The sequence below is a fragment of the Manis javanica genome, chromosome 17 (genome assembly GCF_040802235.1).
Source record: "Manis javanica isolate MJ-LG chromosome 17, MJ_LKY, whole genome shotgun sequence".
In the NCBI taxonomy this organism is placed as follows: domain Eukaryota; kingdom Metazoa; phylum Chordata; class Mammalia; order Pholidota; family Manidae; genus Manis; species Manis javanica.
In genome coordinates, this window is record NC_133172.1 from 60,682,705 (window position 1) to 60,695,651 (window position 12,947).

At 51.0% G+C, this 12,947-nt stretch overlaps 1 protein-coding gene across 2 annotated transcripts in view; it reads left to right on the forward strand.

The window, feature by feature from the left end:
• ATP2C2 (ATPase secretory pathway Ca2+ transporting 2) overlaps window positions 1-11,299 on the forward strand; it is a 66,247-nt gene extending 54,948 nt beyond the window's left edge. For both annotated transcript variants that reach the window (XM_036993735.2, XM_036993736.2), the window contains 9 exons: window positions 718-815; window positions 910-960; window positions 1,943-2,109; window positions 3,387-3,455; window positions 3,541-3,657; window positions 4,765-4,912; window positions 6,125-6,223; window positions 6,375-6,516; window positions 7,733-11,299. In XM_036993735.2, coding sequence (XP_036849630.2) covers window positions 718-815; window positions 910-960; window positions 1,943-2,109; window positions 3,387-3,455; window positions 3,541-3,657; window positions 4,765-4,912; window positions 6,125-6,223; window positions 6,375-6,516; window positions 7,733-7,851 — 1,010 coding nt within the window. In that variant the 3' untranslated portion in view covers window positions 7,852-11,299. The remainder of the gene's footprint in view (window positions 1-717; window positions 816-909; window positions 961-1,942; window positions 2,110-3,386; window positions 3,456-3,540; window positions 3,658-4,764; window positions 4,913-6,124; window positions 6,224-6,374; window positions 6,517-7,732) is intronic.
• Window positions 11,300-12,947: the final 1,648 nt, after the last annotated feature.

Below are 12,947 nucleotides of genomic sequence, written 5' to 3' on the forward strand. Positions count from 1 at the left end.
GCTCACACCTACCTTCTGAGTGCTTAGAGAAGACTCTGACATTTGGGCACCAGCACTTCACCTTCCAAGGTGTTTGTAGCATGTTAGCAGGTTCTCCAAAAGGGGGAGAGAACCCACGTGCACTGAGACCCCACTGTGCGCCGGGGGTTTCCTCCACCACCTCACATCATCTTCACAGGCAGCACCCCCATATACCGTTCTTACAGTTCTAGTCTGGCTTCTGCCACTAGCTGCATGTCCTTGGCAAATCACTGAACCACTCTGACCTTCAGGCTCTTCATCAGCGGAGGGCTGGCAACCCTCCTACCACTCACTACTGTCATGAAGGCTGTCACCCCTTGGTTTTCTTCCCCCTCTGGCTTGAGCAGCCTGGGCCTGTGAAAAGATGACAGACTCTAGAATCAGACGACACCCTGTCAGGCTCCAGTGTACCACTGCCCAGCTCCCATGACCTTGGGGAAGTCACTTCCCCCTCAGTTTTCTCATCTTTAAAGTGGGGATAATAAGGCCTCTGTGCAACTCAATTCCATGGATGGAATCAAGAGCATGTAACATAGCAGGTACTCAATAAAAGGCAGTCATCGTGGTTTCAGGCTTGTAATTCTCTGTGGCCAAGGCAGGGACTGATACTAAGAAGACAGAATGAGGGGTAGGGACAGGGATCTGAGGCTTGCGCCTCGAAGCACACCCTCGGAATGGAGTCTCCCTCCCACACAGGAAGGAACATCGGCTTGTGCAACGGGAAGCTGAAGGCCATGTCTGGGGAAGAGGTGGACAGCATGGAGCAGGGAGAGCTGGCCGACCATGTTGGGAAGGTGGGGTCCCCACAAGGGCTCATGGGGAAGGGCTGAGGGGGTGAGTTTCCAGCTCCGTGTCCACTGACTCTGCTCTTCGTGTCTCTGGATGCAGGTGTCTGTCTTCTTCAGGACCAGTCCAAAGCACAAACTCAAAATCATTAAGGTACACCGCATGCCCCATGGTCCAGGTGCAGGGCGGGGTAACAGGCCCACTCCGTGCGGTGGTCCCAGGCCCTTGTTCATGGGAGCCTTGGCTGTCTTCAAACTGTGGCTTTCTGGGTGCAGGGCAGCTGCACCAGGGATGGGCTTTCCCAGCCTCTGGGGAAGGGGCACCTGGGGGTCCTTTGCCAAGTACACTGAAAATAGGGAGTGGGAATTGGGGGTGAAAGGAAAAATAAAGAGAGGCTAACCTCACTAGTCAAGTGCTCTTTGATCCTATTATTTAATTCCAGGCTTTAGTTTCCTCATCTGTAAAATAGGGCTAGTATGAATGACATCAACTAATCCACAAGGTTGGCTGGGGGGACTAAAGAAACGAGGCCTGTGAGGCTCTTGGCACAGTGCCTGGCACCCAGCAGGTGTCCATGAAAGAGCTAATGTGATTTTCTGACTCTGCATCAAAAATAAACCCACCAGTATAGAATGAGAGTCCTGCAAACATGTGTATACTTTGAAAATCTGCCCTTTAATTCTGTTGTGTTTTTTTCTTTTACATTATTTTTTGGAGTGTTTTAGTTCTACAGAATAAATCTCTATGCAAGTAATTTCTCAAAAGAAAACACACTTTGGGGCACTGTATGGTTTCGGGGGACAAGCTACTAACCGCCATTTGTAAGTGATGATGGACACCATGCACGAGCCTTCCCTACGTGCTGGGGACCATCCTTGTCTTGGTTTATACTCACAACAGCCCTGAGGAGGAGGAAATGTTGCCCCCACTCTGCAGATGGAGCAACTGAGGTTGAGAGGTTCAAGACTTGCCCAGGTCCCAGAGCTAGTGCAGGTAGAGCTAGGATTCAGACTCAAGCCAGCTGACTCCAGAGAGGGGCCTCTGCTGTCGGCCAGCCAGTGTAAGAGGCAGGGCGTTTGGACAGAAGGATCTAGGTCTCCAGGCTGCAGGCTTCACTTGCCTCCACTTTCCAAAGGCTTTGCAGGAGTCGGGGGCAATCGTAGCCATGACGGGGGATGGAGTGAATGACGCGGTCGCCCTGAAGTCGGCAGACATCGGGATTGCCATGGGGCAGACGGGGACCGATGTTAGCAAAGAGGCTGCCAACATGATCCTAGTGGATGATGACTTCTCAGCCATTATGTGAGTTGCTCCTCTGGTGTTTTTTTTAGTAGCAAACATGCCTGGGGTAACCAGCTTCTCCCGGGGCCTGATGTGCCGGAGATACAAGGGGCTCCTTCCAGGAGAGGGTGAAGAGTCCCCCGAGAGGGCTGCATCCTTTCCCTGGGAAGCATGCTTAAGGCTCATCACCATGGCAGGTGTCCCCAGCCCCACACACCACTAAAGCGGGGTCCTGGGGCCACCCTGGGGTTGTGGCACCCAGCACCCAGGGGGATATTATGGACATGTGCAGCAGAATCCTAATTTACAGCCCAGCATGGCTTTTAGGCCTGGATCAGGTGTGCAAAAAGAGGCACATGCCAGTGTGAGCTGCCACCCTGTTTATGTGAAACTCCTAGACTACCCTACGTTCAAGAGCCAGAAATACTACAAGCCATTAAATATCATATTTTGAAGAACATTTTAATGACACAGAAATGGTCATGCTGTAATGCTACATGAAAAAAGCTAAAAATGAGTACATCCAGTTTGAGTCTAGCATTGTGTTTATGCTAATACGTACATTTCATGCATTGAAAGAGATTAGACAGAAATGCCTAAATCATTAGCACGGATGTGATGCCTCAATTCTGAGATGGCAAATATTGAAGTTTGGTGTGATTACCAACTTCACAAAAGAGTCTTTGCTTTATAAATGGATTCACCGTAGGAATCCTTAACCCATTTCTCCCTTAATTAAAAAAAAATGCAGTCATAAGACCCAATTAAATAACCCCAGTTTTCGTTCTCTTGCTAAATTTTGTAGTTCAGAAAAGAAAGGGTTAGACAATTTCCTGCACTTAATGACTCAAGATCAAGTTTTTCTAAAGGACTTTTGCAAAGAGCCTTCAAAAGCCTAGTAGATGATTTTTTAACCCTCTGATTCTTCCCTTCCTGCTGTGTCCCAGGTTTAACTGGTCCTTCTGTGCAAAGCTCTGGTCACGGATGCATCACCGACGTGCATTAGGCATGTCGCCTGTGCTGGGAGAGGGCTGGGGTCTCCCAGCCCTGCTGGGGGAGTAATTTTCAGTCTGGACAGAAGGGCAATAATGGCCTGAGGACCAGTCCCCAGTGGCTAATGGCACCCGTTAGGACATTGTCGTCCTCTATGGGTGTGTCCCCAGGAAAGCCAGCAAAGAGAACCAGGGACCAAGCAAGGTGTCCCGTCCGGGTGACAGCATCACTTCCTTCAGCAGCTGATGGAGCCGGCGGAACCCTCCTGCCCGGCCCTTCGTGAGTAAACACTTTCTCTCCTGCAGGAATGCAGTGGAGGAAGGCAAGGGGATTTTTCACAACATCAAAAATTTCGTCCGATTTCAGCTGAGCACGTAAGTTGCGCGGCCAGCGTCTGCAGGGCCTTGGGTGCTGTGTGTCAGCAAGCAGCCATCCATGTGCCCTGTGTGTGCCCCGCAGGAGCATCTCGGCCCTGAGCCTCATCACGCTGTCCACTGTGTGCAATCTGCCCAGTCCCCTTAACGCCATGCAGATCCTGTGGGTCAACATCATCATGGACGGGCCGCCCGCACAGAGGTGAGGCCCGGGGCCAGCTGCCAACACCCACAGTGCCACTTCCGCCAGGTGTGCCATGCAGGGCATGTGGCTATAGCAGTGGGCAAACACAGTCACTGTCCCCAAGGAGTCCCAGAAAACGATTATAGCACAGTGGGGCCGGGGGGTGAGGAGGGAATGGAATGTGCTGCACCGGCAGGAAGCACCTGGCCAGGCAGGGCAGGCAGGGCACGACAGGACTTTCTGCCCCACTGCCTGGAATGCTCTGCCTCGGCTACCTGCATGGCCCAGTCCCTCTTGTCATTCAGGTCACTGCCTCCAAGAAGTCTTCCCTGATTACCATCAGCCTTCTCATTCTCAGTCCCTTGCCTGGCTTTATTTTTCCCTAGAGGGGAAAATATACATATATTTTCTTGTTTATCTGATTACAATCAGTTTCCCCTTGAGAATATCAGCTTCACGAAGGCAAGGCTTTTGTTTTATTCCCTGCAGGACCCCTCCTCTAACAACAGTGCTTGGCACATGCTAGGGACTCAGTAAGTTGTCTGCTGGGTGAATGAATGAGTGGGTGAGTGAGAAGGGAGTGTCCGGCCGGCTGAATGGTGCAGGAGCAAGAGGGACCTGCCTGAAGAAGCAGGGTACCTCACCGAGCACACAGTACGTGCCCTTCCAAAGTGGCTAACTGACTCCTGCTACTAATTTAACTAACAGTGACAGCTGTTGAGGGCAAGCATCCTGTTCTGTGCCCCCACGCCCAGTAGGGGGTCACCTCTCTAACAGTCTCCCCAGGAGCAGGGCCTCTCCCAACCCACCCACCACTCAGTGCCCCCACACTGGCAACCATGGGTCTAGCACCATCCTGCTGTCTTGGAGTCGGTTGATAGCAGGTCCTCGGGTCCAGGCTCTGGGGGCACCCCTGGGACACCTGGGCAGTTAGGTCTGCAGAACCTCTGGGCTCACCTGGGACAACCTGGAGGTGCTTGGCCAAAGCCCCTTCCCAGCTGGCCTTTGATGCTGACAAGTGCATCTCCCCTTCCACATCCGTACTTAGTAACTGCCACACAACGTTCGGGAAACCACCTTCCTTGGTGTTTGATTTCAAAGCATCCTGTCTCTCCTTCTGAGCAGCTTGGGGGTAGAGCCGGTTGATAAAGACACCCTCCGGCAGCCACCAAGGAAAGTCAAGGACACAATCCTGAGCAGAGCCCTCATCCTGAAAATCCTCCTGTCGGCCGTGGTCATCATCAGCGGCACTCTCTTTATTTTCTGGAAGGAGGTGAGGGAGGCCTTGCCGGCTCATCTTGAGATGCCTGTGTTGTGGGAGATGTGGGGCTGGGGGAATGTGCAAAGCACAGTGGGCAGTCCTGGCCCCAGGGCCTCAGGTTCCACTGGGGAGACCCGTATGTGTGCAGTGGGACGCAGGGGAGGGCTGGCAGAGGCCAGATGGGGAGGAAGGACTGAGGCCGCAGACAGAGGAAAGAATACAGACTTTTTTTCTAGATGTCGCTAGGGAACATTTTGAAATCTACTAAAAAATACTCTCATCTTTCCCTGGAGGTGAAGTTTGCAGGTCTTACTGTGGGTCAGCTTACCATGGCCTGCAGGGTCGGGGGGCCCCTTTGCCAGGACATTAGTGATCTAGATGGAAGATGAGGCAGGTGACCTGTCCATGTTTAAGCCCCAGATGGCCCACTTGCAGGAGGAGGCATGTGACAGGGACATCCACCGGTTGTTTTCCTGGAGCCCCTAGTCAGCCCCAAGAGGGAAGGCTTTGCTGTTACCCCAATTCTCACCTTCCCAGGAAGGTGGTGGTCCCCCCCCAAGTGCTCAGCCTCCTGGAAGGAGAGACACCCCATCCTGTGCTGACTCAGTGGTCCCCAGCATGGGGTCCCAGAGCCTGTAAGAAATGCAGCCCAGGAGCTGCCGAGTCAGGCTCAGTTTAACACGGCCGTGGGGTCTACTGAGGAACGCCGGTCCCCCAGGAAAGCGCAGGTGGGGATGGTAAAGACTGCCTGGGCCAGAGGGCTCATCCCTGCCTCTCAGGCTGTGGGAAGTGACAGCTGTTGGCCCAGAACCTTCTCCCTGCATGTCCTTACCTTGGGCTCCAGCCCCACCACTGTGAAGTCAGCCAGCACATACCTGACCCTGGGAGGTACAGAGCCAGGGAGGGGGTGCCCCTTCAGCCTAGCTCTCCCTCAAGTGGGTACCCTTCTGCCTGCCTGCTAGGAAGTGGGTGTGACTGTAACAGTGCCAGTCCAGGAGACAGTGTCACTGCCAGAGATACCCAGGCTGCGGCCCCTCCCAGGCGTGGGGACCCACCTCTGGGGCACCCCAGTTGACGAAAGCCTGAGGGAGGTGTGGACACAGGAGCAGTGATTACAGGCCTGCTCTGCAGAATCCTGCCAGGTCCTCGTGCTCTCGGTTAAGGACAGGTTTGTCCCAGGGAAGCCCATGCACTGGACCCTCATCTTGCACGCTTCTGTTCCAGATCCCCGAAGACAAGGCGAGCACCCCACGCACCACAACCATGACCTTCACCTGCTTCGTGCTCTTCGACCTCTTCAACGCCCTGACCTGCCGCTCTCAGGTGAGGCCCAGCTGCCCTGGATGCCCATCCTCCTTCCCTGCAGAGCCGTGTGGTCAGGAAGAGATTGCTGCCCGAGCCCCAGGGGCACCGCTTCCACGCAGGCATCTGCAGCCAGTTGTGTGCCCACCAACATGTGCCCTTCCCTCTGCAGACCAAGCTGATACTGGAGATAGGCTTTCTGCGGAACCCCATGTTCCTCTACTCGGTGCTCGGGTCCATTCTGGGGCAGCTGGCTGTGATTTACATCCCGCCCCTGCAGAAGGTCTTCCAGACAGAGAACCTGGGAGCCCTCGGTGAGGAGGAGACCCAGGGAGGGGTCCGCGGAGACCAGGGCCATCACATGCCACCTGCCCACCCGTGCCCTGAAGCTGCAGAGCTTTCTGGGTGCAGAGGCCCTGCGTGGGCCCGTCCTGTGCTCAAGGGACTGGTGCTGGGGCATCCACACAGTGGGAGGCAGTGAATGGGGCGTGGAGGACACAGAGAACCACAGGATGAGGCACCTCCACCAGGGCCGAAGGGGGCTTGGGCCCTGGGGGACTGGGGGCTCAGGGAACAGACAGGGCATACGGTGAGGACTGGGCGCTCCTCAGGGAGGAGTCTGGGCTCAGAGCCTGAGAGGCCGGCGCCCCAATCTCGGAGCACATTAGCCCCCAGTGGCAGTGGGCTGGGTTTCACGGGCCAGTGTGGCATGGACACCCACCTCCCTGAAGGCAGGGATTAAAGACGGGGCTCTTGGGGGCCTGAGTGTGCACGCCCTGCTGTGGAGCTCCCTCCACCCTCACCCAGGCTTCCTGCACAGCCAAATTCTTTGACAGCTGCTCCACCGGCTTGGCCTCCTTGGCAGGAGGCTGCAATGACAGAGCAAGGGAGACGGAGGGTGGGGGGGGGCAGGGGGGAGACCACCTGAGAGCAGCTAGCGTGAGCAACTTGCAGGGGGCACGACCCCTCTCCTCCCTTCAGGCCCAGACTTCCCACTGGGGTCCGGTGAGGCAGCCCCCAAGCAGCGGGCTGCGCTGTGGCCCACCCATCCCCAAGGATGGTGCTTCAGGTCTGAGGTGTGGAGACAAGGGGGCTAAAAACCCCTGGGCAAGATGGAAGGTCAGCTCTTCCCCAGAATCTAACAAGCAGTCTCCATGTGGGTCACCTGTGGCTGCACTGCAGGTGCGAACAAGAGAATAAAAAAAAATGTAGCAGGCGTTTCCATGCAATGGGAATGAAGGCAGCTTAGCCGATCTGACAAATGCCAGGTGTGCATAGGTGTGCGTAGACTCCACGTGGGCTCTGAGCCGCTGGAGGGACCAGCAGGTCCTTGTGGAGCCGGTTCTGCTGCATTCTGGATCCCGGGTCCCGGCCCCCGCCTCTGCCTCTCCGCAGCTCAGGATGAGGCCTGGGGCAGGACCTCCCCAGCAGAGCTCCCTGCCAGCTGCCTGGCAGACCCCTGGGCGATGTGGGGCTGGGGGCCAGGGGACTAAATCTGTGTCTGACCCCTTTCTCATCACCTGTTCACAGATTTGTTGCTTTTAACTGGATTGGCCTCATCTGTGTTCATTTTATCGGAGCTTCTCAAACTATGTGAAAAATTCTGTTCCAGAGCCACGAAAACCCAGCTCCACCACGAAGCCGTGTAGTGGCCCCAGCCACAAGACGTCCCCAAACAATGTACGTTTTTATGTGACTGTGGCCCTTCCCTAGCCCCTCTCAGAGGGATGTTTTAAGGACAGTAGCGTTAGGTCACTCACATGCTCTCGGGAAAACGCAGCGGCTCGGGCCCAAGCCTGCACCTGTCCCTCCTTTGCTGTCCCCCCCTGGGCTCTGGGACAGCCCATGAGGAGCCGCACAGAGACACCTCGCTATTTATTAAATCACAGTGGTTTTTATTAACCATGTCTGCCTAAGTATTTGTGCCACAGCTCGAAGCAGTGCATGCCACCCGTGAGAATACGTGGGCTTCTGGTCACCTCTTGGCCTCACCCCGTCATCCACAGACTGGGCTTGAGTATTTTTGTTATGTGCTATGCCAGGGGCCCAATTATTACTTTGATGGACTTAGTGTTTTTCCTAAAACTTAGCCAGTTTGGAAACCACATGCCGTGCAGGAGGCCCACGGCTTTGCGTCCAGGACCGTGTATGTGTCAGGGAGTCACACCCTGAACAGCCAGAGTTAAGGCCTCGTCTTCTGAGGATGAACAGTAGGTGCCCTTCCCTCCAGCGCCAGGAACCGGAATACTCCCTACCGTCCCCAAGACTAGTCTTAAAACACGCCTGCCCTTCCATTCAAGAGACGGCAGAGCAGAGGGTCTCCCTCCCATCCTTCTGTCTGCGGCCCAGAAGACACCACCCTGCAGAGCCAGAAAAGGAATCGCACCTTTCAGAAAATGAAGCCACAGCTGTCACTGCACCCCCCACCCCCCCGCCCGAGCCCCAGTTATGAGAGTTTTCCAGAGAAGGCAAACCAACAGAATGGAGAGAGGGGTGGGGGACAGGTTTGTTAAGGAACTGGCTCTTGTGATCACTGGGGCTGGCAAGCTTGGAATCTTTAGGGCAGGCTGAGCCTCAGGAGAGCTGCAGCTCAAGGCTGGGGCCAAATTCCTTTCTTCTCAGGGGATCTCAGGCTTTTCTCAGCTTCAGCTGAATGGATGAGACCCACCACCTTTGCAGGCAGTCTGCTTTATTCAAAGCTACTGATTTAAATGGTAATCCCAGCTAAAAGATCTCTCACAGAAACATCTAGACTGGGGTGTTTGGCCAAACAGCTGGGCACCATGTCCTGGACAAGCCGACACATGGAAGCCCCAGCCCCAGCCAAGTAGCTGTGAGATTGGCTACCTGGGTGGTGACACCTGGGCCAGACCAGGGGGAGGAAGGTCAGAGTGGACCCCTGTAGCTCCCAGGCAGAGTCCAGTTTCCTCCAAAGTAAGATGCCCAGGCTTGGGGGTGGGGTGGGGGAGGTCCCTATGTTCCTCTTTGCCCCCACCCCCTCAAAGACTTAAATGAGGAGAGACACATGTGCCGTCCCTGCAGAAGAACAGGGGGCGGGTGGGCAGCCGGAGGAGACACCTTTGGGACAGGGGCGGTATCCACACAGCCCTGCCAACCTTGGCCAACGCTGAGTCGAAGGCCCAATCATGCCCCACACACAGCTGGCTGCGGGCTTTGCTCTGAGGCAGGGGCACTTCCTGCCGCCCCTCTCCCTCCTCAGGGTTTGGCCCAAAGACTATGCTGCCCCTTAAAAAGTAATAAACAAAGGAACCAGGATCTATTGATATGCTTGCAACAAGCCTCAAGTTTGCCTAAACCCAGGTACTGTGGAAAAACTGGTGATGGTCAAATCCGTTCTACTCTTGTTGGCTTGTAGTATTGTGCCAACGCCGACTGCCCGGTTGTGGTGACGATCCTGCTATGGCTAAGTCAGAGGTTTTCATTAGGGGAAGTAGGGTAACAGGTACACAGGAACTCCGTACTATTTCTGCAACTTCTATGTCAATCCAAAATTATTTCCAAATAAAGTTTATAAGGAAAGAAACTCAAAAATTGAACTTAAACATGCCAGGCAAATCTAAACGACAACACACACAGCAGAGATGATACTGTTAACCTCAAGCAAGATTAAAATCAAGGCCAAAGGCATTAAGTGGGACAAAGAAGGGCATTTAACCAGTCATAATCGCCACTGAATATCGGAGAGCCCTGGGCATGCACCGCAACAGCCAGATGTACAGAACACAGTCTGGGGAATAGGGGAAAACACACCAAAAATTCACTGGGAGACTCTAACTGGCCACATGGAAGGACACAGACTGAATTCAAAAACCGTGTCCAGTGGATCTCCCTAGTCACCGCTCAGTAAGACCAAAAATGAGCAACAGAATTTGTAGGAAATACTTCAGCAAACCGGTATTTCCCAACTCTTGGGTCCAAGTGGAGATAATAAAAGCCGTGGCCGATCTAGAAGCTAAGCATGAACACGCCCCTGGCAGAATCCAGGCAGCACCGCTGAGCAGAGCAGAGCTCAGAACAGTAACAGCTCTTCACTCACTTACTTTTGTTCTCTTTTATTTAGTAACTTAACCAACTTGAAGATTTTGAGAAAGCAAAACAAGCAGGAGGAAAGTATAAAGCAAATTTAATTTAAGAACAATTCGTAGAAACACACAAAATGAGGGAAAAAAAACTACCGAAGATTTCAAATGTTTTGTCAATTCTACGTAAATTAATTTGAAGACTTAAAATGGGAAATTTACCAAGAAAATGTAAAAATCATCAGAACTAATCCCGGCAGATTCAAAACAACCCCAATGATAAAAGAAACGGAAGTGGTTATCACGAGTCAACCCCGTCCTTGCCCACCAAGCCAAAAAGTACCAGATAAATTTTACTCACACTTTAAGGAAGGCCTTTCAGTTGCATTTTCTAGGGCCTACAAAAGGGGAAGGTCCTATATTATTTTTGTAAGGCCAGCACTACTTTAAAGCATGACTTACATAAAATTTGACCAAACCCACCACAGAGCCACTCATGTATACACACTGCTGCACAATTGCTAACCCTGGCCCGACAAATGAACACATGGAAGGATGACAGGAAAACACAGAGGTGACTCATGAAAAGGAAAAGTTCTGAGATGACCTAAAATTAAGTGACATAGGGCCAGAGAATAGGGGAGAAAGAGAAGGGAAGGTCATCGGTCAAGAGCCATGGGCTGTAGCCAACCAGAAGCTCCATGTTCCTGGATGACGTCATTTCAACAATCACCTAGAAGGTTCCCAGAGACACTGCATCCCTCGTGTGCGCGAACAGTGTCGACCATCATCAACCAATCCATGAACTTCTCTGTGGACTGGTCACCTAGCCCCGGACTTACCCGCTTGGCGTTCACTCACCTTCCTTATCTGTAGCTGATGTGAACTGAAAGAGCTTCCCTTCCTTGAGACCCCTTATAAATGTCCCATTTCTTGAGTCTGGCAGACAAGTTATTTCTGTTAACTGGCCTTGCTGCTGGTAAAGCAGAAACTGGCCCAAGTCTAAGTCCTTACGTGGCTGCATCTATAAAGGCTCAATAAACCCTTTTATTTCAGAGATGCGTGGGTCTCTATGGATGTGTCACTCAGCATTTGGAACCCTACAAATTTGGTATTCCTTTTTAATAACTACCAAAATAAATAAATAAAATTTAACATCTATTCTTGAGAGAAACTCTTTACATGAAAAAAAAATCTGAAACAGCTCTGAACAAAACTCAGAATCATGCTTAATGATAAAAGACTAGATGCATTTCCATTAAAGTCAAATAAAAAGGATGTATCACTACTATTAGGGTTCTGAAAGTATTTGCTGATACAATTAGTCAAGAAAAAGGAAATAAAAGGCTTAGAAACTGAAGAGTAGGGAAATTATCCTTATTTCCAGATCTGCAATCATAATAGCTATCATCAACACATTGTACATCTTAAACTTACACAATGTTGCATGTCAATGATACGCCAATGATTCTGGAAACAAAAAGAAGGAAACCATGCGTGCCAAAACAGAACTCAACTGGGAGTTTATTAGAAATGTAAATTTTTGGGTCCCTTCCCAGACCTACTGAATCAGAAACCCTGGGAGTAGAGTCTTAATTTTAAGAAATCCTCTAGGTGATTCTGACACAGGCTCAAGGCTGAGAACCATTGGGCAAAAGAATTCAACAAGGTAACTGTGTTCAAAACCACGTAGAAAATGAAAGAGCTTTCCTAATCTCAAACATTCATCAGAAAAAAGTCCACTTACAGTGGCAGCAATGACAACACAGTTATGCTGCAAATTAGATGTGCCCATCCTTGGACGGGAGGAATCAACATTAGCTAAGTGTTAGTTTGGCCTCCATTAATCCATGTTAAATGCTGTCTCGAAAATATTACTATCAAACTTAGAAGTGTCACCAAAGGTCAGAGAAAATAAGCAGTCAAGCATATGAAGGAAATCTCCAAAAAACAGTAGTAATAGGGGAATAGCTCTTACATCTTTGTATCATAAAGACTACAGTAATTAAAACATGAGACGAAGACCTACATTTCTACAGAAATTTAGTTGATGAGAAAGTAGCATTTTAAGTCAGTGGGAGACATGTATACCTCTTAGTACAAAAGGTAGTAGAATTCATTTGGGGGTTAAAATAAAGGTTTATTTTAAAATACATTTTGAGTGGATCAAAGATTTAGAAGTAAAAATGGAAAACAGAGAAGCAGTAGAAGAAAACATGGATTCTTTTTTTGACCTCAGAATTGGGGGAAACTTCCTAAGGAAACTATTCATCTCTGAAACCTTAAGAGGTCAATAGAAAGAGACTCACCCCCTAGAAAACCAGGTGAAGGTTGTGATACTTTTGAAAAATGAAGCTGTTCCCTGTCACTCATGAGAATAGAAAATAAAATTATAGTTTTCATGTATCAGGTAAACGAAAACTAAATCCTAATACAGTGTTAGAGAAAGTGTGGCAAACAAGCACCCTAATAATATGAGCTCAAAAAAGTTTTGTTAATTTGCAATATCTAGCCAAAAAAGCATGTACCTTTGGATCCAACAATTCAACTTCTAAGAGTTTATCCTTCAGACAAAATCACACCAAGACACGAATACAGGATATTCACTCCAGCAATGATTAGCTACAAACAAAACGTCCTCCAGCCAGGGCACCACATAGTCAATGAAAACACAGGGAGACAGAAAGATGGATATGGAGCCATCT